The sequence below is a fragment of the Theropithecus gelada genome, chromosome 5, assembly GCF_003255815.1.
Source record: "Theropithecus gelada isolate Dixy chromosome 5, Tgel_1.0, whole genome shotgun sequence".
NCBI lineage: Eukaryota > Metazoa > Chordata > Mammalia > Primates > Cercopithecidae > Theropithecus > Theropithecus gelada.
The window spans coordinates 36620773-36647298 of NC_037672.1; the positions used below are offsets into that span (position 1 = coordinate 36620773).

Sequence of the window (26526 nt, forward strand, 5' to 3'; positions counted from 1 at the left end):
CATTTTAGATGTTTCCATTGGCTGCAGGCTGAGACAGTGTTATGAAATATTTGGTCAAAACCACAGGAAACAACAGTCAAAGAAAACCATATAGTAGTATAACTTCTACTTTATTACACTATAAAACACCATGTAAACACATAAATAGTAAGAAACAGCCTGACAATTCCCACTAAATCTTTTTTTTTTTTTTTTTTTTTTGAGATGGAGTCTTGCTCTGTCGCCCAGGCTGGAGTGCAGTGTCATGATCTCTGCTCACTGCAAACTCTGCCTCCCAGGTTCAAGCAATTCTCCTGCCTCAGCCTCCCAAGTAGCTGGGACTACAGGCGCCCGCCACCACACCCAGGTAATTTTTTGCATTTTTTTAGTAGAGACGGGGTTTCACCATGTTGGCCAGGATGGTCTCGATCTCCTGACCTCGTGATCCGCCTGCCTTGGCCTCCCGAAGTGCTGAGATAACAGGCGTGAGCCACCGGGCCTGGCCACCCCACTAAATATTTTAAAAACACTTTTGAGTGTTTATCTTCTAAATAGTAAACCATGCAATTTCAGAGAGATTATTCCAGCCACAATATTTTCATATTATGAGTTGGTTTTTCCCAATAGGAAAGACTTATCTGTTCCATTTTTCCAAAACCCAGTTCTCCAACACCAACTGGGTGTCCCACAATTCAATTAAATTCTGACACCACCTGGCATTTAGTGCAGACTCCACAGGTTAAACGCTCAGTCCCACAAGACTGACCCCACTTCAGATGCCAGCTGCAAATGGGGTCCCCAGGCTAACTGCACTTCTGCCTAGGGACTACAAATTGGGGCTTTCCAGGACCCCCATCAATAAGTTTGGCATTTTGCTAGAATTATCAGAGGCATTCGAACCAGAGCGACTCCATCTTGAATAGGGGCTGGATAAAATGAGGCTGAGACCTACTGAGCTGCATTCCAGGAGGTCAGGCATTCTAACTCACAGGATGAGATAGGAGATCAGCATAAGATACACGTCACAAAAACCTTGCTGATAAACGGGTGCCATAAAGAAGCCGGTGAAAACCCACCAAAAGCAAGATGCCAGTGAAAGTGATCTCTGGTTATCCTCACTGCTCATTATATGCTAATTACAATACATTGACATGCTAAGAAACACTCCCACCAGCACGAGACAGTTTACAGACACCAGGGCAATGTTGGGAACTTACCCTATAGGGTCTAAAAAAAGTCGGAAGCCTCAGTTCTGAAAACTGCTCACCCCTTTCCTGGAAAACTCATGAATAATCCACCCCTTGCTCGCATGTAATCAAGAAATAACCATAAAAATAGCCAACCAGCAGCCCTCGGGGCTGCTCTGCCTGTGGAATAGCCATTCTTTATTCCTTTACTTTCCAATAACCTTGATTTCACTTTACTCTTTGGACTTGCCCGGAAGTCTTCCTTGCACGAGGTCCAAGAACCCTCTTTTGGGGTCTAGATCGGGACTCCTTTGGGTAACAATGACTCAGAGAATTCAGAAAATCCCTACACTTATGTTTTATTTTGAAGTTTTATTTATGTTTTTATTTTTATTATGAAGTTTTATTATGTTTTATTATGAAGTTTTTGTTATGAAGCATACAGTTTTATTATGAAGTTTTATTATGAAGCATACAGCTCAGATGCAGCCAAATGGTAGAGATTGATAGGGCAAGGTATGGCTGGGGAACAGCCATGAAAACAGAACTTCCAGGCCCCCTCCAGGAACGCCATCCTCCCAACACATCCATATGTCACCAACCCAGAAGCTCCTAGCCTCCTTGCTGCAGAGTTTTAACCAAGTTTTTACTACACAGGTTTGACTGATGAAATTGTTGGCTGTTGTTGAGTGAACCCAATCTCCAGCCCCTTTCCCTTCCCAGAGATCAGGGATTGCAGCTGAAAGTTCTAAACCTATAATCACATGGCTGGTTCCCCTGGCAACTAGCCCCCATCCTGAAGCTACCTGGGGGCCCACCAAGAGTCCAAGGATCACATTAGCACAAACTCAGGTACGGTCTAAAGGAGCTCACTATGAATAACAAACAATGTTCCTATCACTGAAGAAATCCCAGGGGTTATTTTTAGGAGTCCCAGGAATCAGGGACAAGATCAAATATATCATTTTTATTATACCACATTGACTCAAAGTCAAGAGTCTTTACTCATTAATATACCAAGATGACGCACTGAACCAGTGTGGAAAAGATCAACCTTCTCAATCACAAGTTTGTGGCGGCAACAGATCAACTACCATATGGTTCAAGCAAAATAATTCTCTTTCCCTCCTTCAAGTCTTCTCCCATCCCTATCCCTCCCACCAACCCAGGAACTAAGATCCACCAGATCTACTTAGTTTGTGTAACTACTGTTTCCATATGTCGGCATTGGATGTACACTGAATGACTTTGAAGCTGGTTAGTTTTCCTCCCCCAAAATCTATTTCATCACATCATAAGAAATTGAGAGACTGAGAAAACTCACCAGAAGTGACAGAGATGGAGCCCTTAGCCAAGCAGGACTTACAAATCATCCCAGTGCTGATACGCATGGTTTATTTAGAGATTGCCCTAACACTGACAGCTCTCCAGCCTGGGAAAGAGAAGTAAACAAGGACAAGACCCACAATAGGGCCAAAAAATGAAAATACACCAACATACTTCCAAAAAATAAATGTTTAATGGGTGAGAATTCAGTAGTCCGGACCATGTGTGGTGGCTCACGCCTGTAATCAAGAATTCAAGAGACAAGCTGATGTGTATAATTTCAAGCTGTTTACTCTAACTTAAGAAAAATACATAATTAGTGAGCTTTAACCATTAATGAACACTTCTTGGCTTTCACACCATCAAGCCATCAAGACTATATACTTTTTTTTTTCCTTTGAGACAGGGTCTCACTCTGTAGCCCAGTCTGGAGTACAGTGGCACCATCACAGCACACTGCAGCCTTGAACCTTTCGGCTTAAGCGATCCTCCTGCCTCAACCTCCTGAGTAGCTGGGATGAAAGGCACATACCACCATGCCCAGCTAATTTTTGTTCTATTTTTGTAGAGACAGGATCTTGCTATGGTTTTCGGGCTGGTCCTGAACTCCTGGCCTGAAGAGATCCTCCTGCCTCAGCATCCCAAAGTGCTGGGATTACAGGTGTGAGCCACCACGCTAGGCCAAAACTATACACTGAGCACTTATTTCATGATTCTCATTTCTGAGCACTCCTTAAACTTTGAAAAACTGTTTCTATCTGCATATCATATGGATTGCATTAAATCTATTCTGCTGCATAGATCCTATTTGTGTTACTTACAAAGGACTGCATTATTTGTTTGATGGCTCGCCCTCTGCTTTCCTACCACCTACACTTCTGCAGATAAGGAAATGGGAACAGCTATCTCAACCGCCCTGCTGACAGCACAGGGCCCTGTCCCCTTCAGCTCAGCCTCTGGGGCTCTTCTATCACATAGCAATGCCTGGGGGCCTCTTCTTGTCCTCTGTTCTCCACAACTACACAATAAAGTGCAGTTTCAGGAGCTCTGTCGCCTAGCCTCAGTCTCTCCTCTGCAGCCTCATCTCGTGTGACTTCCTCCGAGGAGTCTCTGCCACACCCAGTCTGCACTAACTTCTCTATTCCTACCTCTATGCCTTTGCACACAGGCTGTTTCCTTTGCTCAGCACATCATTCCATACACTTCCTTTTAAGGTCCACTGAAAATGCCAAGTTTCAGGCTATGAATGAAGTCTTTTCCATCCCCCTTATCAGAAAGAAAGTCTCCCTCCCTTTGATCCCACACAGCACTTTGTCTGTAGTTCTCTGATTACACCAAACACATTCTCTACTATACTATAATGATTTGTATTCATAGCTTATCTCCCCCTTCTCAATCACAAGTTTGTGGAGAACAAAAACGAAGTTTGTTATTCATTTTACATACCTACACAGCACCTAACGATATCTCAAATAAGCGAAACCTCATTTTTAAATTAACTGCACACTGTAAAGAATAATCTACAAGTTTGATCTGCAATGACGATTAAAAAGGGCTGAGTTGACAATCATGCCTGTGAAATGAGTTTCACCTTCAAAACCCAGCTTCTCGGCTCTATCACATAGCTTTAAACAATGTCCAATGCTTCCCTTTTTCTTTTGGTGGTTGTTCTGTGTTGTGCCTTTAGTAGAGGGAAAGGAGGATGGGAAGAACTGAGGAAGCAGTAAAAGCATTCAGGCCATACAAGCATATGGCACGAACTTGCAAAGAAAAATGAAGGAATGCCTGCTCATTAGCCATCTGCCACTTCACCAATGCCAGGAAATTCCAAGCTGCTGTTTTTCATAAACTGGATAATTCACATGATTGTGTTGGGGACTTCCAGCTATGAAGAACAGTTAGAACATTTGAAAATTAGTGTTCTCAAGTTATACTGTGATAGAAAAGCCCAGTGAATTCTTCAAACTTCCACCTCTTACAGGAATCTGAGAAAGCCAGATTATGTTTACATCTATGCATGGGGAAGGAAGGCTTGGCAGATTACTGGTATCGAAAGGAATTCTTTTTAGTCAGTTTTTAACCCTACCTGTCTTGTGAATGTGTAACGTACAGGCTCTTTGTAAGTCTTCTACCACTCAGCTAAAACCATCCAGCCACTCAAAGATTGGTAATGGCATAATTGTCTAACGTGTGTCTTTCAGGAAATTGAAATTGATATTTCCTATCTCCCTCACGCCAAAATTTTATAAAAATCATTTCTAAACCTAATGACATGTAAATTGAATTACCCCCTCCAAATATTTACTCCAAAAGCAAGCGGACAATTTCTATAGAATTCCTAAGATAATCATTTCCTGCTAAAAACAAAATCTACATTCAATTTATAAGATGCCTTTGTTTCTCTTTAAGAAGATGAGCCTATAGTGAAAAAGCTCAAAAACAAATTAAATATAAAACTTTCCTTCTACTAGTGGTGCTGGGCACAGAATACCTGCAATTTCACATAACGCAAAGCGCATTTGAGAACAATGAACATACATCTCACACTGACTTTCCCTCCTCTGACTTCAGCAAGGAATTCCCCTTCTCTTCTTCCTGGTTATTCCCTGTAAGTCTCCGTTTCCACATCTCCATAGAACAGGGAATAACATGCAACATGCACCTCATAGCAGTCGCAAGAATTAAATTTGATCAGGCAAATGTTTTGTACACATTTCTTATGCTCAGCCACCTCAAGAAGCTCTAGACAAAACAAACATGGTGGAAACAATTGCATGTAACTGAGGGCTAAACAACATGGAAAAGATGTAACATGTATCCACTGACTTGTGGACAGTATATTCACAGGAGGCAATAAAGGCAGTGAGAATACCTAGGAAATGTTTCCTGGAAATCCTATGCTTGATCTCAGCTTGAAGGATGGGCAGAGGACAGGATACGTATAGCCCCAAGAAGAGGGGAGGGGATTCCACCTACTCTTCTCTCTTTTACTTTCTTGCTCACAGTTGATACTTAGCCAGCATCACCTGGAAACGTGAGAGAAAAAGTCCTATGGACTCAGCACTCTCGGGTGGGGCTCAGGAATCTGTTTTAACCAGCCCTCCAGCTGGACTTCTGAACATTCAACTTTGGGAACCACTGCTGTTGCTTTGTTTGATCTTACCTCCTCCTCTCTCTTCGGTGACCACAAGTTCTTTCCACCTGACCAACTCCTGCAGTTTTGCAGCTGTAAATTTCACTTTCATTTCCTCCAGAGAGCATGCCCAACCTGCACTGGAGTCTAGTTTGTCCATGCATGTCCCACACCTAGCCCCAGGTTAGGTACTCTGGCCCTGTGTCATACTTTCCTTGACAAGGACTCAGGGACACATCATTTTGCTTATTTAATTAACTCTCTTCCTGATAACCTACTAGCTCCATAAAGGCAGGAACTGAGTCTATTTTGTTCACATCACTTCATTCTCGGTGTCTTGCACACTCTAAGGCACTTTGTTAATATCTGTTGGATAAATAAGCAAATCAAAGCAGCCATAAAATAATTGGTTTTGAATGGTATAAAGTATTATAACATCAGGAATATGATACATATACAATTAATAGATGCATTTGAAGTAGTGGTTGTAGAAACACAACTGAGTTTAGTTTGTCTTTGAGAAGAGTTTCATGAAGAGATTTAGGTTTTGAAAATCTTTGCATTGAAAATGCTACCAATGTCACACCATATCACCTGATAAGGTAGTGTTGACTGTTTGTTATTATCATTCTTGGTTGTATTGCTTGTTTGTTATTATCATTCATTTTTCCTCCATGACCAGATTTTTCTGCCTTTGAGCAATCTGGCCCATGGAGGCTGCTCCCAAAACAGCCTCTCACCACTGCAGGAGAAGGGCTGTGGGGAGGCTTATATCTAAGATTTGTGGGTGAATATTGAAAACAGTAACTTTTCACTTTATTATAAAGCTTTGGACCAAGAGTTCTAACACCTGCATTCTAGCTCTGGCTTCCTTCCTTCATTCAAATATTTAAATATTTACTCTATTCTCAGGTCCTGTGCTTGGATCCGAGCCTACAATGGTGAACAAGACATACACATAGTTCCTCCCTCACCAAACCCAAAGGTCTGCTCGTCTGCTATGGGCTACAGCCACTCCTGACTCCCACAGGACACTGAACCTTTTTGGGCTAGTTTCCCCATCTGCCAAGACAGGGTGTTAATTACAAGATGACCATCAAGGTCCCTTCTGAATCTAAAATATGACTAAGAATAACACAATTACTCCCATGAGTTAGGTAGCCAAAGTTCTTCCTGGTTCTCCTCATCCCACATCCAAGGAGCTGAGAAACCAGACCCCTGAGCATGAGGATCAAGGGCATATGTAAACCAAGGAAACTTGCCATAGGCAGCAAGGCTGGATCCACTTCCATAGACAGCCTAACAGAATGGGAAGAGTCCCAGTATGAGGAAAGACACCCACTTAAGTCCTAGCTGTGCCAACTCAGTTTCCTCATCTGCTAAATAAAAGCTTGGAGGACACAGTCAAGGTCCCTTCCAGCCCTAATACTACAGGACTCTGCTTCCTCATCCTAAGAGTCTCCTTCATCGAAACACTCACCACAGAGCCATGAGAAGATGAACAATAAGCAGTCGGACCCTGGATAATCACAAAGCATGTCAGTGTGACAATTACATCAAATACTAAAGAAAAACTGTCACAATTTTGTGACTACACCTATGGATCAGCTGTCTAAGAATAAACCAATTGGTGAATCTTCAAAAGTTCTTCCAAAAGAAAACATCATGTTCTACCCTTATGGATTAGGCCATTCTTGCACTGCTATAAATACCCAAGGCTGGGCACGGTGGCTCATGCCTGTAATCCCAACACTATGGGAGCCCGAGGCAGGTGGATCACCTGAGGTCAGGAGTTCCAGACCAGCCTAGCCAACATGGTGAAACCCAGTCTCTACTTAAAAATACAAAACTTAGCTGGGCATGGTGGCGGGTGCCTCTAATCCCAGCTACCTGGGAGGCTGAGGCAGGAGAATCGCTTGAACCCGGGAGGCAGAGGTTGCAGTGAGCCGAGATCACACCATTGCTCTCCAGCGGCCTGAGCGACAGAACAAGACCTTGTCCCCCCAAAAAAGAAACACCTGAGGCTGAGTAACTAATTTTTCAAAAAAAGAGGTTTAATTGGCTCACGGTTCTGCAGGCTGTATGGGAAGCATAGTGGCGTCTGCTTCTGGGGAGGCCTAAGGAAACTTCCAATCATGGCAGAAGGCAACAGAGGAGCAGGCACATCACATGGTGAAAGCAGCAGCAAGAGAGAGTTGCCGGGAGGTACCACACACTTTTAAACAAACAGATCTCTTGTGAACTCATTCACTATTGTGAGGACAGCACTTCTCATGATGGTGCTAAATCATTCATGAGAAATAAACCCCCATGATCCAATCACCTTCCACCAGGCCCCACCTCCAATACTGGGGATTACCATTCTACCCGAAATTTAGGCAGGGACAAATATACAGACTATATCACCTTATAAAGGTAATGCTTTCCTTCCTTCTTTGCTTAGTTTTGGTGGCTAATGGCTCTACCCCACAAAACCCCTGCCTCCCAAGAGAACTCTGCCAAGCCCATCGGACCCTACTCCTTCAGGCAATGCCCAACACCCCCTCCTCAAAGCCCCCTCTTTTACACAACCAGCACCAGCACCCAGGGCTCAGGAAGAACAGGTGACAGGAAACCCCTCCAGTAATGGCAGAGGCCCAAAAAGGAAAATTCTGGAGTGGTAAGGAACTTTGTCTCATCCTTTAGCTGTGATAGGTGAGTATTTAGTTTAGGGTAGGCAATAATAATATACTTTTTCATCACTTACTATGTATGTGCCAAGCACTCACTAGTTTTATCTCATGCAACTGACAAAACAATGCCATAAGGTAGCTCAGCCATATTCTCTCTATAATACAGATAAGGAAAGTAATCTAAAGATTTTTTTCTCTCTGTACAACAGGCACTTTTATTAGTGGCTGGAATGCAGTTATTCACAAGAGTGCACAAACAAAATGGGAGAGGGGGATCAAGTAGGGCTAGCAGCTGGCACGGGAAATGGGAGACACCTGGCTCGGGGGTTCTCTCTGTTTGAGATCCTGGGACAGTGCTATTGAGTGAAGAAAAGAAGCCGGGGGCCTTGGGGTATTGCAGGTGGGAATGGAAAACCAGGTCCTCTGAGTACAACAAGTTTGGCAAAAGGATCCTCATGGTAAGATGTCTGGCCCCTCTACCCATCCATTCTCCAGAAAGTCCCTTGAGTAGATTCAGTTTCTCTTACAAAGAGAAGTGTGTTAGTAACTGGCAGAAGCAAGCAGAGGAGAAATTGGCCCAAACTCTCCAACTAGCCAACAAGTTTCCATTCTAATTGGCACCCATTCATAAAGTCACTTGGAATAAACAAAACCTTAGTTTTTTCAGGTATCCTTATTTTTCTCAGATTTCACACTAGAATACCAAAGTTGTACTTCTTTTTCTGAAGTGCCACTCATTTAAGGACTTATTTTCTCCATTGGAAATTTTGCTCCTTTGAGCAGCTTTATATATTTATTTCCCAACAGACACAAACAGATGAGTCACAGAAGAGGACCATAATCTTTATCTGAAAACTTGGAGGTCAGATGTGCTTCGAAGTTCAGACCTTGTGATTTTAGGAAAGTAATGCAATGCATTTAGCACACATCCTATAACACTCAAATCAAATTAATATTATTCAGCAAAACATGCAAATAGTCAAGAGAGAATAATATATACTATAGAACCTCACATTAGGCCGGGTGCGGTGGTGCATCCCTATAATCCCAGCACTTTGGGAGGCCGAGGCGGGCAGATCACGTGAGGTCAAGAGTTCCAGACCAGCCTGGCCAACATGGTTAAACCCCATCGCTACTAAAAGTACAAAAATTAGCCAGGCATGGTGGTGCATGCCTGTAATCCCAGCTACTCAGGAGGCTGAGGCAAGAGAATCACTTGAATCCGGGAGGCAGAGCTTGCAGTGAGCCGAGATTGCACCACTGCACTCTAGCCTGGGTGACAGACAGAGACTCCATCTCAAAAAAAAAAAAAACCTCACATTAGTTCAAGTTAAGTTTTACGACCTACAGAGTGTATCAAAAGCCTACAAGCAAAACTTGTTTTCAGAGCTTTTCACATTTCAGAATTGTCCATAAAGGATTACACCCTTACAAATGGCTCAAAAACTAGAAGAAAACAAAATCAACCTGACAGTTACCAACAATGTACAGAGTAAAACAATCAAGGTACCAATTTTTGCCTAACAAATTAGTGAATATGTTTTTCAGGGAAAATAAGAATATGAAACTGAGTCTTTTTGGCTATTGCTGTGAGAATGTAACCTGGGATGACCTTCAGATCAACACTGGTGTCATCAATTGCCTCAAAAATGTGAACATCTTTGACCCTCAAAGTGCCTATTCAGGAACCCATTTTCTGTGGAAGTCCTCTGATATTTGGGCAAAGTTTCATGCACACAGGCGTTCACTGAAACAACGAGTTTTAAAACTCACTTAAAAATAATTAGCAACTGAAATCTCCCAAATAGGTACACAGTAAAGTAAAATACAGTGAATCCATATAGTAGAACAGTAGGCAGCCCTTTTTTGGGTGTGTAGGGAAATAGAGAAACATTTCTGGGTAACATAAACTTAAAACGTCATGATACAAAGTTATATTGCATTATGAACCTATCCGAGTTAAAAATGCAATTAGAGGGCTGGGTGCGTTGGCTCACGCCTGTAGTCCCAGCACTTTGGGAGGCCAAGGCGGGCAGGTCATGAGGTCAGAAGATAGAGACCATCCTGGCTAACACAGTGAAACACCGTCTCTACTAAAAATACAAAAACAAAATTAGCCAGGCATGGTCGTGGGCGCGTATAGTCCCAGCTACTTGGGAGGCCGAGGCGGGAGAACGGAGTGAACCCGGGAGGCCGAGCTTGCAGTGAGCTGAGATGGCGCCACTGCACTCCAGCCTGGGCGACGGAGCGAGACTCTATCTCCAAAAAAAGGAAAAAAAAAAGCAATTAGAGAAGACCAGAATGAAATATGCTAACAATGGCTAGTGCCTTGGAGTAATAGGCTCAATGGTGATTCTCACTCCTTCCTCTTACAAACTTTAAATCTTTGGGGAAATTTTCCAAAAATACCTATTGTAGCTAAAGGGAAATGGGAAAAGATGGCTTGGCTACTTAACTCCCATGCAACAGTAGCAAACTCTAATCTGAGGTGTCACTCTGGGCTTTTTAAAAATCCCTACCATTGCAAAGCTATCACCACCTCCAGAATAAAAACTGTTTAATATATGTGGTCCACATTTATTTGACAATTTAAATGACATAATATAAATCAAGCCTAATGCGCACTCTGGAGGAAAAAAATACTATATTTTTTAAAGATAAAAAGATATATGCCACTTTGCCATCTCCCAGACCTTTCAGAGACAGTAAGACAGATAGACAGGCGTTGGCACAATGCCCAGTTTACAAGTGAGGAAATAGAGGTGGACAGAACCACATGCTACAGGCATCAGGGTCTCTTTCTGATTTTTTTTTTGGGGGGGGGCAGGGGACAGAGTCTCACTCTGTCACTCAGGCTGGAGTGCAGTGGCATGATCTCTGCTTACTGCAACCTCCGCCTCCCAGGTTCAAGTGATTCTCCTGCCTCAGCCTCCCGAGTAGCTGGGATTACAGGCATATTCCACCACACCCAGCTAATTTTTGTATTTCTAGTAGAGACCGTATTGGCCAGGCTGATCTTGAACTCCTGACCACATGATCTGCCCGCCTCGGCCTCCCAAGGTGCTGGGATTACAGGCGTGAGCCACCGCACCAGGCCTCCTTCTGATTTTTGACTTCAAGTCCAAGGTCCTGACTTAAGGCTTGGTGTTCTTTCCACCATATCATCCCATGACCTTGTTACTTACTGATTCTTTATAAATATCTTAGAATAAAAAGAATTTTCTTCCTCAAAAAAATAGTTTAGTAATAATAAGCATGGACTTCAAAATCAAACAGATCTGACTCAATGGACTCCATGCCAAAATCCAGCCTACACATGAGTGACTTTTTCAACTTCTCTGAGGCTCAATTTCCTCATCTACAAACACAGGAATAAAATTACGTATATAACTGACAGGAAATTCATTGTAAGAATGAAATGATCTAGGCACTTAGACTACCGCCTGCCACAAAACAGGTAATAATAAAAATTGAATTCCTTTTTCCTACAAGAGTAAAGTGTCTACAGTGTACTAACACCAAATTCTGATTTTAGTTTTTATAAACCACACCAGAATTATTAATATATTAATTCTATTAATATAATAACTAATTATTATATTAATTCTAATAATATAATTATTAATATATCTGCTTTCAGCAGCACACCAAATCTTTACAACCACTGAAGTATCCTAAATTATTAGGAACTACTCAACTTAACAGTTTATACCAATGACAATTTAATTTATTCTTTTTGTCAGCTTTAAATCATTTCTCTATTGTTTCAATAAGTCATTACACTTCAACATTAGGGCCAAAGAATTATTTTTAAAGAAACAATAAAATTTGTTGTGTGTTCACTTGGGGCTTTGGTCTCTCACATTCAAATTCAACTATTCAAACTTCCAAATAGATTAATTTCATTTCTTTGTTTAGAGGGGTTAGGGGCAGGGAATTCACAGAGTTTTCTCACAGTTTTCATTTCCTTTTTAAATTAAATGTAGATGTGGAATCCGAAGCTCCAAGGTGTGCTTTTTCAAAACTTTCCAAACACTGTATATTATGTGGATGTACAGCTTTGCAGCTACCTGGCTAAGGGAGAACCCAGAATTTAATAAAGCTTATCTTTAGCAACTAAAAGGGAGTCAGAATGCTGGAGGGAAGCCCACAGCCCAAGGACAATGCATTTCTCCTCTTATCCGCTGCAGGACCTCTTCCACCCACTCCTTACTCCAGGGCTATGCCCACTGTCTGAGAGAGAAACTAATAAGACTGAAGGTTGAGTAACCAGAGAACTTACAGACATAAATAAGCCAAGATGTGGAAAATCATCCCTTTGGATGCTTGTGGTATATAGTTTCCAATGCTGCTGCTAAGAGACAAGTTTAATGAGATTCTTCTACTAGGAAGGAAGTGAAAAAGGCACTGCTACTACCCACCGTGAAGCGATCTGCCCTTCTTTTCTCTGCTTAACAACTTTGTGATAACCACATGCTTACAATTTTATGATGTTCTAAACTATCTTAGAATCTCAGCGAGACTGCAGAGGTTGACTCATATTCTATTTTTCTCTGCAGAGCAGTGGAGTAAGTGGAAAGGGAATGAACTTTGGAATCAAGCAGGCTGGGTTATCCCAGATAAAGATACATATAAAGGTACACACATACACAGACACCTCCTAGTGGTTCTGCTTCTCTGACTGCTGACTGGCACAGTCCCTGTGTGATGTTCAGCCAGTTGTTTAACCTCTCTTGCCTCAGTTGCCTTACTGGAAGTAAGTACTTCATCCAGTTATGAGCAATGAGTTTAAAAATGCATATGAAGGCTGTGCTCAGTGGCTCACACCTGTAATCCCTGCACTTTGGGAGGTCGAGGAGGGTGGATTACTCGAGGTCAGGAGTTAGAGACCAGCAGAGCCAACATAGCGAAGCCCCAATTCTACTAAAAAAATACAAAAAGTGGCCAGGCATAGTGGCGGGCGCCAATAATCCCAGCTACTTGGGAGGCTGAGGCAGAAGAATTGCTTGAGCCCGGAAGGCAGAGGTTGCAGTGAGCCAAGATCGCACCACTGCACCTCAGCCTGGTAAACAGAGCAAGACTCTGTCTCAAAAAAAAGATTTAAAAATAAAAATAAACAAATAAATAAAAATGCAGTTGGGCACGGTGGCTCACACCTGTAATCCCAGCACTTTGGGAGGCCGAGGCGGGCGGATCACGAGGTCAGGAGATCGAGACCATCCTGGCTAACATGAGGAAATCCCATGTCTAGTAAAAATAGAAAAAAATTAGCCAGGCGTGGTGGCGGGCGCCTATAGTCCCAGCTACTTGGGAGGCTGAAGCAGGAGAATGACATGAACCCGGGAGGCGGAGCTTGCAGTGAGCCAAGATCACACCACTGCACTCCAGCCTGGGTGACAGAGCGAGACTCCATCTCAAAAAGAAAAAAATAAATAAAAATAAAAATGCATATAAATACTCAACCCAAAGCCTGGCACACAGCTGGCATTCAACAGTATTTCCCATTTCTTTCCCTCTACTTCCCTATGCTTAACGTACAAACATTAACACCATCTTCCGTTCCAAGGGGATCAGATGTTGGCTGGTCAGAGCATTTTCTCTTTACACAGGCCTCAAGATACTGGCAAATTTGTGCTCTGTATCCTTTCCTTTTTAGACACCTGTTTCTTCTTCCGCATTAACTTTTATCAAAAAGAAAAAAAAACAAAGGCTGTCATGCAATTAGATGAGTGCTTTCATCAGTAACATTCCAGTCCTGAGACCTGGGTGTTGCTCAGAGGTCAGACAAAACACACACCCACTCTAGGGATGGATTTCTCCTGCTGATGATGGCTAATTACATGCATCATGTGCTGATTTTTTTATAATTTTACTCCCAGATTAAACTCTTCCCCAAATTCTGGAGCCACTGACTCCAACCCTCTAAGGAATGTCTCCAACCTCACATCCAAGTGGAACCTGATAATGCACCTACGTGTCTCAGCAATGAAAAGCAGGATGAAAATCAAAATGAACCAGCAGGGCATAGTGGCTCATGCCTGTAATCCCAGCACTTTGGGAGGCCAAGGCAGGAGGATCACTTGAGGGCAGGAGTTCAAGACCAGCCTGGCCAATATGGCAAAACACGTCTCTACTAAAAATACGAAAATAAATATAGCCAGGCATGGTGGCACGTGCCTGTAATCCCAGCTGCTCAGGAGGCTGAGGCAGGAGAATCCCTTGAACCAGAGAACTGGAGGTTGCAGTGAGCCGACATGGTACCACTGCACTCCAACCTGGGTGACAGAGTGAGATCCTGTATCAAAAAAAAGAAGAAAAAAAAAAATTGTCCCATCCAATAAAACATGTCATTTCCCCAGGTGGATGGCTAACGGAAATACGGGCCTGCTAAAAATACTCAGGAGACAATACTACCTATCTCGTTCCCTTCCAAACCTGCTCTGGTTTCTATGAAAAAGTGAAGGCCAAACTGCTAAGTCAGTGTAAAAGTTTTAAGCGACCAAAATGTTCTCAGGAGGAAGAGTTTATGGATGTTTATGGAGGAGACAGTCACTGTTGAAAGGCTTCTAGTTGCTTATTATTTGGACCTGAAGAGGAGCCACCCCTGAAATCAAGCTTGGAAGAGCTTGCTGACGTCAGACTCCAATCTGTAGTAACTCCAAATGGCCAAGCAGGTATGCGGGGTTTTTTTGTTTTTTTTTTTTAACTGAGGCTGTTAGGTGGCAATTAAGAGGGGAAGCGGTGGTAAGGAATCCCTAGTGTCTGCAGTTATAAAAGCAAGAATATGACATAGGACTTCCATAAAACTTATACCTCCTCTTAAGATTGATTTCAATTAAAAACTGCTTCATCGTTGGTGACACTTTAGCATCTCTGCTGGTGGCTTCCTGCCCTGACCACACAAGGTTCCTATTGTGACGACAGGAATCAACACAAAGAAGAAAAATATTTAAGTTTACCAACGCGCCTTCCCTTTTTCCGAGCCTGATTTCTACAGGATATATGGGAAGAAATGTGAACTCCTTGACCTGTTACAAGAATCCATCAACTACCAAAATAAATGGAAACTTGGAAAGAGATTCAAGTCCTCTAGGTTTTAGGATATTTTAAGGTATTTAAAAGGGAGAAGGAGGCGCCGACAGCGCACCCGGTGCTCTCTGTCACGATCTTCCGCTCGCGGCGCCTTTGAGGACAAGGGCGGTGGGAAGGGGGTCTGCGGGGTTCCGAGGCGTGCGGCCGTGAAGGAAGCGCCCCCGAGGAAGCCCTGGTCCCTACGCCCCGCACAGCTCAGGGCTGGGGGACACAGACCCTCGGCGGAGGCCCCGGGGAGGGAAGGCGGGAGCGGGGCCGGCGGGAGGGGAGGGACGAGAGCCGTTGCCACGCACCGCGCCCTGCCCGGACCGCCCTGGGACAGCCAGTTGTTCAGCGCCAGGATCCCGAGGCTGTGCGAGAAAGCAAGCTCCTCGGAGCGCCGCAGGGCTGCCGTCCCGACCCCCTCGCTTCCTTCCGCGCTCCCGGGAACCGGTTCAGCACCCGGCGTCCCGGCTCCTACCGGACACTCACCCGGAGCCACCAGCGGCGAACTCACGGCGCCTCCCACGAAGACAGCAGCGGCTAGGACGGCGGACCCCGGGAGTGCCCGCAGAGCCATCGCCGCGTCGCTTCGCCCTCCTTCCCCAGGGCGCCGCGTCCGGCGCTCGGGGAGGCAGAGCCGCTCCGGAGCCGGCGGGCAGATCGAGTGGCTGGGCTCGGCCCCAGGGAGCGGCGAACCCCTCCCCGCCATGGCCCCGCCCCTCCCCGCCCACCATGGCCCCGCCCCACCACACCACACCCACCTCGGCTCGGTCCCGCCTCTTCCCGCGCGCCCCGGGCTCCACCTAAGACGGCACGAGGCCCACTCATGGCTCCGCCCCCGACTCCCCGCCCACCTCAGCCTGATCCCGCCTCTCCCTGCCAATCCCGCTTCCTTTCCAAACCAGGCAGCAGCCTCTGCGGCGCAGCTAGGCCATGAACACGCCCCGTTTCTCCACCCACCTCAGCTTGGCCCCGCCTCTCCTTGCCGCGCCCCGGACTCCACCTAAGAAGGCACGTGTTCCATCCATGGCCCCGCCCGTTTCCCCGCCCACAGCTCAGCCTGACCCCTCCTCTCCCTACCACTCCCGCTTCCTTTCCAAACCCAGCAGCAGCCTGGGCGGTGCAGTTAGGCTATAGCCCCGCCCTAGTGCCCCGCCCACCGTGGCCCGGCCCTGCCTCTACTTGCTACGCCCGCTTCCTTTCCAAGCCCGGCGGTGATTACGCGGGAGCCCGGGGCTGGGGAAGGGTCGCCCGGGTGCAACCTTCCTCCGGAGCTGGGACTAGGCGGGCGTGGGAAGAGAAAGACGGAGCTCGCCCCGAGAAGCACTGGACAGCCAGAAGCGGCCAGCACTGGAGTGAGCCCAGTCTTTTTTCGCTGTTGGCATGTCTATCCAGCTAGCATTCCCTTCGGTTGCAGGTCTAGGGAGTAATGCTGTGCTGGACGTCACGTTCTGTTGTTTGAAAACTAGCAGAAAAGATAAATAACTTAAATTTCTTCCTCTGTTTGCATTTAAGCTGCTCCTATGGGGAAGATACCTCTATGTATTTTCAGGAGCAACGCCTTTGTTTAAAATCGTGTGCCTGTATTGCACCTTGCGCATACTCCTGCAAAGTAGATCTTTAGGTGCCCAGGCACTTATTATCTCCTCACATCCTCACATCAGCTCTGCGAGGTGACTATTAGAGACCAGGGAGTAAACCCACAATGTATGGGCCACCATGATAAATTGTAATTATCTCATTGTCATTGTGTTTGCTCGCTGCTGTGCCCTCAGCGCCTGGATGGAGGACAGACAGCACACGCTAAGAGGTCAGAAGTGTTTTTTGAAGTTGAATCATCTTCACAAGCATTGATAGGACTCAGAGGCGCTCTCTGAATAGTTCCTCTTTACTGCCCTGTAGGGACTGTTGTTACTGGGCCATCAAGCATTTGGTTGAAGGAAATGAGGGCAGGACTTGAGCAAATACTCAACACCAGCAAGAAAAGGGGGTGCATGGGGCCTGTGGGTTTTCACAGGATGGGTCTCATCCTTGAGGTGACTGATAGCCTCTAGTTTTCAAAGAACTATTTATTCTCTCACCGAGCCCTCCACGCAGTCTGCGAGACTATTATTACAAACATTGCGTTGATGTGGGAATTGCCGGTGACGGAAGCTCAGGCCACTACAGTACAGATGGCTGAGGCTGAAGGATGGAGCCCCTGACCTTTGAAGCCAAGGGGCGCACTGCGCGTCCTGAGCTCAGTTCAGTTGGCTGCGCATCCTGCAGTCTGGCAGGCTTAGCAGGCAGCCTTTGCTAGTTTTATATCAACATAAACACTGAGAATGGATGCAGAGGAAAGCAATCCATGTGGATTTCTAACTAAAAAAGGAGAGAATCCCGGACCTAGAAATTAAACTATAAATTAGAAGTTGTAGCCAGAACGAGCTACAAAATTTGCAGGGCACAATGCAAAATGAAAAGGCAGGGCCTTTTGTTCAAAAATCATTAAGAATTTCAAGATGGCAACAACACAGCATTAAATCAATTGTGGAGCCCTCCTAAACACACAGTTGCACAGGTCACACACTTATAAAGCCAGCTCTGGTTTTGTAAGTTAGAATGTAACAAAATGCTTGAATCAAGAAATCTATTCAAAATGTAAAATGTCATTTCAAAATTGAATCATGTTTCACTCTTTTCCCACAGATTGAACTTACTATTAAAAAGACGGGATCGTTTTTGGTTGGGCGCGGTGGCTCACGCCTGTAATCCCAGCACTTTGGGAGGCTGAAGTGGGTGGATCACGAGGTCAAGAGTTCCAGACCATCCTGGCTGTGACAGAATGAGACTCCGTCTCAAAAAAAAAAAAAAAAAAAACACGGGATCATTTTTAGCAACACATTTGAATTGTATGTCTATTACGGCTCTTCAAATATAAAAATACAATCTAGTACTTAAGCCTTACCCATTATCTACCAGGCCCTTTGTTTTACAGATGAGAGATAGTTAAGTGATCTGCCTGACATCTTATATCTACTATAAGCCAGGGTTGAAACCCAGGGCTCTGAAATTTCTCTTCCTAAACTTTCCATAACACCTGGTTGACACTCTCTCTATAAATGTCTTACTTTCACATACCCCATATACATGCATTTGTATGTCTTGTTAAAGGAATGAAGGAAGGGTAGGAGGAAGAGAGGGGGAGGGAGGGAGGAAAGTGAAGAGGGGAAGGAGAGAGGAAAGAAAGAAAATCCAGCTTATTTTCCATATCCTTAACCCTACAGATTTATTCATACAATTTAAATAGCTTCTACATATGTATATCTAAAAATCCAGTTTTATTTTAAAAGTAAGAACTCCAATGTAATGGAACTTTTATTCTCTATTATGAAGGGGATGTCATATTTCTTCTGAGAACATAAAATGGAAATTTTAAAACTAAGTTATATTTCCATTTTTTCAGAAACAAAAGTAAAGTTTTAATAATTCTTAATAACTGTCATTAATTGAAAACAATAATCCTCATTCAGCCCTTAGATTTAGTCCAATCCTATGATGGGCACTCTTTTTGTATTCTTTGATCAATTCCTCACAATGATTTTATATTTAGGGAATCATTGTTAACAATCTTCACTTCAAAGCTGAGGGATTAGGGCATTTACCTGAGTCACATGGCCTCTCCCTGGCACCACCAGGATGCAAATCCAGGATCAGCTCCCTCAGGCCCGTACTTGCACCCTCCTCTTACACTATTCTGCCTCTGAAATGCAGAACTCTAGTCAACCAGCTCCTCTTTCGCAATCTAAAGTATTGTTCTGATATTCCTTCATTGCATGTTTAACCTAGCCTTTTTGAACTCCGTTTCAACACTTGCTTACATATTTTTCCTCAATGAGAATAATTTATTGATTGATGGGAATGGATTATAAGTCAGAGTGTATAGGATCAAATTTACAAACATATACAATGTGATGTCCTTTCTGATTTTCATTGTTGTTTTTCAGTTTCTCTGTAAGGATTCAGTTAATCATTCGCCTTAGTAGAAACCTTTCCTGTTTTCCTCTGAACTGCTAGCTGGTGATTTTCATCACCATCATTTAAATACATAAGCCTCACTTGGCTGGTGTTTACTCTAATTAATGTTGAACACGCTTCCGCAGAAGGTCTCTGTAGGATTTCTTCTGTGATTTAGATGTAATCATCTCTCCTTTTAAGAGGTTATATCCAGGAGATAGGCTTACATTTCTTTTTTAAAAATATGTCTGCAGGAGATAAAATATTTTATACAATCTGGGACTATTTTGATATGACAACAAATATATGCTGTGTTTCTGGTACTGGGCTGAGGGTGAAGGGATGGAGGGGAGAGTCACTACAAGCTGAAGAAAAAGATTCTAACTTTGCTTTTACAGTTTTAAACCTACCTGGGAGGAAGGGAACAGCTGCATAAGTGAACAGGAATGGCCAATGGCCCAGGGGTCAAGGGACACAACCCTGCCAAAGATTCACTCTACTCTGTGACTCTCCGCAGCTTCTTTGGGTTGGTCTTCCAACCTGTAAAATACGAGGGTGATAGGATGATTTTTTTTTTTTTTTTTTTGAGACGGAGTCGCGCTCTGTCGCCCAGGCTGGAGTGCAGTGACCGAATTTCAGCTCACTGCAAGCTCCGCCTCCCGGGTTCACGCCATTCTCCTGCCTCAGCCTCCCGAGTAGCTGGGACTACAGGCGCCCGCCACCTTGCCCGGCTAGTTTTTTGTATTTTTTAGTAGAGGCGGGGTTTCACCGTGTTAGCCAGGATGGTCTCGATCTCCTGACCTCCTGATCCGCCGGTCTCGGCCTCCCAAAGTGCTGGGATTACATGCTTGAGCCACCGCGCCCGGCTGATAGGATGATTTCTAAAGGTTCCCATCCAGCCCTCAGATTCTATACCATAATGAGCAATCAAATGATAGGGGGTGGTAAATCAGGCTACACTGCAGGGTTTCTCAACACTATGGACATTGTTGGTCCAATAATTCTTTGTTGTGGGGGACTGTTGTGTGCACTGTAAGATGTGTAGCTACAATCTTTGACCTTTACTGACTAAATGCCAGCAGCTCCCACCCCAGCTGTGACAACCAAACATGTCTCCAGATATTACCAAATGACTCTAGGGGACAAAATCATTCCCAGTTGATGACCACTGGGCTGGAGGAATCCCAAGAAGATCAAAAGAATTGTAACTAGAAGCTCTTGACCAAGGTTTCAGGGAAGAGGTGCATCTTGAGCTGGGTCTTGAAGGACTGGGATTGATGGAGAAATGAGGAATGTATATGAATGTATGTACAGTAAAAGAATGTGCATGGTACAGACTGCACAGTCATACAGATGCATGAGGAAAAGAGGAGGATAGGTCAGCAATAACTGTGGGTCACAGCTGAGCATAATAGTCGACAAAAGGAGAATGGAGAGATTCAAATGCTCAGGAATTTGTCATACTTTATAATAAATAATTTTATCACCAAAGTAGATTTTTTAAGGGAAGATGAGAATAATTGCCATTGTTCAATTAGATATATTCCATCATACATTAAGAAGCCTCAGCCGGGTGCAGTGGCTCACTCCTGTAATCCCAGCGTTTTGGAAGTCCAAGGCAGGAGGATATCTTAAGGCCAGGAGTCTGAAACCAGCCTGGACAACATAGCAAGACCCTATCTTAAAAAAAAAAAAAAAGGAAGCTTCAAAAAAGTAAAATTCAGAGGAATCTAATCAATAGCAATGGTGTTCCTAATCTCTGTCCAGTTACCTAGATCACCACATTGAGTTATGTTTCATGGGCACATGGTCTCCCCAAAATTGCAGGTAAGTGATTCAGACCATTTGCAACCAGATCCTCAAAATCAGGTGGATATAACATTGATATAGTTGTTCTCAGTAAAGAGCAAGCGAGAATTATAGTAAGAAACTGTGTGGTTCGAGACCAGTGAAACCCACAAATGTACATTTCAGAGGATAAACTCTAAAGTGCATAGTGTTTATCTTAGACAAGCTTCCTTTTCATCACAACCAACAGAAACTTTAACAGTAAATGTAGTATAAGGATAAAGCACTCTTGCAGATATAAAGAAGGCCAGGCCTGAAACCCTGAAGCCAAGACTTCCCATGGCTGCCTTAACCCACACCCTATTCAGCATGACCTCCACAAACTGGCAATAGATCGGTTTCCCTCAACTTAGGAGACCATGGGGCTGCCCAGCCAGGGACTCTGAGTGTAACTGTTCATCCTAGACAAGGATGTTTGACATGGTCCTCCCACTGACTGATAGGTTCTATATAGGAAAGTATCATGGAAGCCAGTAGAATCTATCAAGAGTTTTCTGGGGAAAGAAGTGATCATCAATGTCAGATGTACTGAGGAGTATTGCAGGAAGTCAGGGACCCCTAACGGAGGGACCAGCTGAAGCCGTGGCAGAAGAACATAAATTGTGAAGATTTCATGGACATTTATTAGTTCTCCAAATTAATACTTTTATAATTTCTTATGCCTGTATTTACTGCAATCTCTGAACATAAATTGTGAAGATTTCATGGACACTTATCACTTCCCCAATCAATATCCTTGTGATTTCCTATGCCTGTCTTTACTTTAATCTCTTAATCCCATCATCTTCTTCGTAAACTGAGGAGAATGAATGTTGCTTCAGGACCCTGTGATTGTGTCAGCTGCACAAATTGTTTGTAGAGCATGTGTGTTTGAACAATATGAAATCTGGGCATCTTAAAAAAAAGAACAGGATAACAGCAATGTTCAGGGAACAAGAGAGGTAACTTTGAACTGGCCACTGTTGAGCCGGACAGAACAGAGCTATGTTTCTCCTCTTTCATAAGCAAATAGGAGAAATATCACTGAATTATTTTTCTCAGCAAGGAACATCCCTGAGAAAGAGAATGCACCCTGAAGGTAGGCCTATAGATGGCCCCTTTAAAGGCGTGCCGTCTTTTATGTTGGAAGCCGAAGGGATGAAATAAGCCCCAGTCTCCTGTAGCGCTCCCAGGCTTATTAGGAGGAGGAAAATTCCTGCCTAATAAATTTTGGTCAGACAGGTTGTCTGCTCTCAAACCCAGTTTCCTGATAAGATGTTATCAATGACATGACAATGTGTGCCTGAAACTTCACTAGCAATTTTAATTTCACCCCATCCGGTGGTCCTGTGATCTTGCCCTGCCTCCATTTGCTTTGTGATATTTTATTACCTTGTGAAGTATGTGATCTCTGTGACCCACACCCTATTCGTGCACTCCCTCCCCTTTTGAAAATCGCTAATAAAAACTTGCTGGTTTTATGGTTCAGGGAACATCATGGATCCTGCCGACGTGTGATGTCTCCCTCGGACACCCAGCTTTAAATTTCTCTCTCTTGTGCTCTTTCCTTTTATTTCTCAACCCAGCTGAGACACTTAGGAAGTAGAAAAGAACCCACGTTAAACATCGGGAGCGGGTTTTCCCAATAGAGGAGTTTAGTAAAATAAGGACCAAAAAGTTACCCAGCAAATCAGGCAATGTGGAGGTACTTGAAGACCCTTGTGGAAGAACATTAAGCTGAGTGATAGAGATGGAGCCCAGAGTGTAGTGGGTGAAGAGTGAAAATAGTAATAGAGAGTTTTCTTGGGCCAACCACAGTGGCTCACATCTGTAATCCCAGCTCTCTGGAAGGCCAAGGTGGGAGGATCACTTGAGCCCAGGAGTCTGAGACCAGCCTGGGCAACATGGTGAAACCCCATCTCTACAAAAAGTACAAAAATTAGCTGGCTGTTGTGGTGTACACCTGTATTCCCAGCTACTCAGGAGGCTGAGGTGGGAGGATTGCCTGAGCCCAGGGAGGTCGAGGCTGCAGTGAGCCATGCTCATGCCACTGCACTCCACTTCTCTCAAAAAAAAAAAAAAAAGAAAAGAAAAGAAAACAAAAGAGAAAAAAAGAGAGAATTCTCTTTTCAGAAACTTGGCTGAAAGAGAACAAAAAAAAGCTGTAAGGACTTGGCAGTCAAGAGAAGGTTTTTGTGGATTGAAATCAATTTTCTGGGACAACTGGAAGGCACATGGAGAGAAACAGGTGAGGAAATCAGAGCAAGGAGAATAACTACTATAGGAAGATCCAGAGGAACTCGATGATAGCATCAAGAGCATAGGAGTTGTTGACCTCACAAAGACAAACATTTGATGCTCTGAAATGGAAGCGAGAGGCAAGAGAAGGGCACCGAGGTGTATAGATTTGCAGGTGAGAAACACAAAGTTGAGAAAGTTCACATTAATAGCGGCAAAGCCATTGCTATGATTTGAATGTCCCAGCCCAAAATTTATGTTAAAATTGAATTGCCATTGTGATGGTATTAAGAAGTAGGACCATTAAGAGGTGATTAGGTTGTGAGGGCTCTGCCCTTAATAATAGGTTAAGGCCTTTATCTCAGGAGTGGGTTCCAGATAAAAAGGATGAATTCTGCCCAATTTCCACTCTGTTTCCTGTGCTTACTTACTTTCTGCCTTCCGCCATGGGATAATGCAACATGAAGGCCCTCACCAGATGCTGGCGCCATACTGTTGGACTTCCCAGTCTCCAGAACTGTGAGCCAAATAAACTTCTATTTTGAAATCACCCAGTCTATGGTATTCTGTTATAGAAGCTGAAAATGGACTAAGGCAGCCATCCTCTGACAATGGAATATACAGGAATGGTGCAAGGGTTTTGAGGAGACTATGTTAAGGCTCCCAGTAAACGTGTCTGGGTTGTGTACTGCACAAGGGCACCATATATTAACTTATCCCAGAATGTGAACGCCAGAGATTCTGGCCTTCTGATCAAGTCACGGAAAAGCAGAAAATATAGTCCTCCTGAATATAATCTCACAATATACATAAGACCATGTATATACTTGGAAAAAGAGTTTGCATTGTACACTGTCACTGACTACCCACGCATGGCTGTGTCCTGTGTGAATCACGCTCCAAGCATCCCCTGAGGTTACTGCTCCCACCCTCGGAGGTCTGACTCATTAATCTACCAGACTCCAATCTTGCTTCTCTTTCCCTGTGGCAGGAGGGTACAGATAGCACAGAATATACAAGCTACTGACACTGTGGAAACCAAACAGTGGGGAGTGGGGCGGGTTGTTACAATGTAGGCACAGAATGTGTGTAAGAATGCCTGTGCAGCCAAGGAAACTTCCCACGGGGACCCTAGAAATCCCCCATTTCCCCCTACCCCAAGGTCAGAGCTGTCCAGATTGAGCCATAATACCATAATAAACTAACTGGTGGAAGGGGCACTTTTTGCCAATCCTCAGGGCCCCTGAGAGTTGTAAGGATTTGAACGATTACTGAAAGGAATGGGAGAGCTGTCCAGCGTGTGCACTGCTGTGCATTGCGGAGGGTACAGCTGGGACTACAGCCCATGAATTTTTCATGGGCCAATCTGCAGGATTGAGTGATGCTCTGTTCGCATACCTGGAAACTCAGAGGTAGACATGGAGAAGGCAGTTTAGGAAATAGATCTATGGTTAGGGTTTTTCCAGGAAGGAGCCTGATATTCTAGAGGCTTTTCAAGGAATTTTGCGGTTTTGGAGGATAAGGGGTTCAGGTGATGAGCTTCAGGATAGGCTGGTAAGGACACAAAAGGACTGATTTACTGAGAGAATTTGGAGGGTCTGGTAGTCTATAAGGTGTGAGATAGAGATAGTGGGAAGGAAGGTATGAGAGAGCTGACCCTTTCTCAACCTAGTCCTTGCTGCCAATGTCTTTGGAAATCTTGAGAATCTCATATGAGCCATTCTGTTGCCAAGGCACAGGTTAACAACACAAATTCTCCTTTTCTTCCTTTCAGCATTGCCAACAAGTTAGTCTATTTTGATAGCTTCTTAGTTCCTGCTACTACAAAATCTGTCCCTTTATAGGGGATAATCTTCTCATTCCACCTTGGGTTTAGCATGGACCATTACATCCCCACAGTTCCCACTTCTATGACACTAGGAAGACAACATATGGGCCCTTTTTCTATTAAAGGATTTCCCGAAAACAGAGAGAAAATAAGGAAAGAGGGAACATGCAGAAGATTACAGAATCTTACAAAGTGTTTGTATAGTCTAAGCCAGATTATAACTATAGGAGTTACGTGAGTTAATGACATGAGTCATGTCTAGGTGAAATAACTACATGTTATTTCTACAAATAGGAATATAATGCCTACCATATAAGTAGTTCTGAATTTTCTGGTGACCACATTAAAAAATAAGAACAGGTGAAATTAGTTATAATAATAGATTTCATTTAATCCTATATATCCAAAATATCATTTCAATCTGTGTATTAGTCCATTTGCATGCTGCTGACAAAGACATACCCAAGACAGGGCAATTTACAAAAGAAAAAGGTTTAATTGGACTTAGAGTTCCACGTGGCTGGGGAAGGTCTCACAACCATGGTGGAGGGCAAAAAGCACTTCTTACATGGCAGCAGCAAGAGAGAATAAAGAAGCAGCAAAAGCGGAAACCCCTGATAAACCCATCAGATCTCATGAGACTTATTCACTATCATGAGCCCAGCACGGGAAAGACCAGTCCCCATGATTCAATTACCACCCCCTGGATCCCTCCCACAACACGTGGGAATTCTGGGTGATATAATTCCAGCTGAGATTTGGGTGGGGGCACAGCCAAACCATGTCAACATGTAATCAAAATATTAAAATTACTCATGAGATATTTATCATTCTTTTTACCATACTATGTCTCTACTTGTGACTGTCCCATCTTATCCCACAACCGTGGCAGAATGCTCCTTCTATGATCTTACTTACAGTAGACACTCCTTTGCTACGTCCTCCCTGGCCCTAGCCCTTGGTTGCCTACAGGATCACATTCACCTGTTTAGCTAGAGGTAACCTCAGCGTCTAGCCTCTGAGTAGCTCCTGTCCATGCAGGATCCAGCTTCTCCCTTTCAGGCAACAGACACATGCCTCTAACATATTTGGGTTGAAGAAGGTTGGTCTTTTGGCCACCATGACTCAGCCCACACTGCCAGCTGTTTATTCATAGTCAACTGGCTCCTGACTGCCCTCTGGATGTAGTTCTCGGGTAGCCACTCTGGCCTCACATGGGTGGGTGCACTTCTCTTTGTTGCCCCTCCCCAAACATGTACAGTTGCC

The 26526-nt window shown here is 44.1% G+C and overlaps 1 protein-coding gene and 1 long non-coding RNA gene across 4 annotated transcripts in view; one reads left to right on the forward strand and one right to left on the reverse strand.

Moving 5' to 3' along the window:
• Positions 1 to 16064, reverse strand: part of RELL1 (RELT like 1) — a 92654-nt gene extending 76590 nt beyond the window's left edge. For all 3 annotated transcript variants that reach the window (XM_025386210.1, XM_025386208.1, XM_025386209.1), the window contains exon 1: positions 15861 to 16064. In XM_025386210.1, the coding sequence (XP_025241995.1) occupies positions 15861 to 15948 (88 nt within the window). In that variant the 5' untranslated portion in view covers positions 15949 to 16064. The remainder of the gene's footprint in view (positions 1 to 15860) is intronic.
• A 564-nt stretch (positions 16065 to 16628) lies between these two features.
• The window catches only part of LOC112624207, a 33036-nt gene continuing 23138 nt past the window's right edge, over positions 16629 to 26526 (forward strand). Inside the window, exon 1 of the long non-coding RNA XR_003119364.1 lies at positions 16629 to 18145. This is a non-coding gene — a long non-coding RNA (uncharacterized LOC112624207). The remainder of the gene's footprint in view (positions 18146 to 26526) is intronic.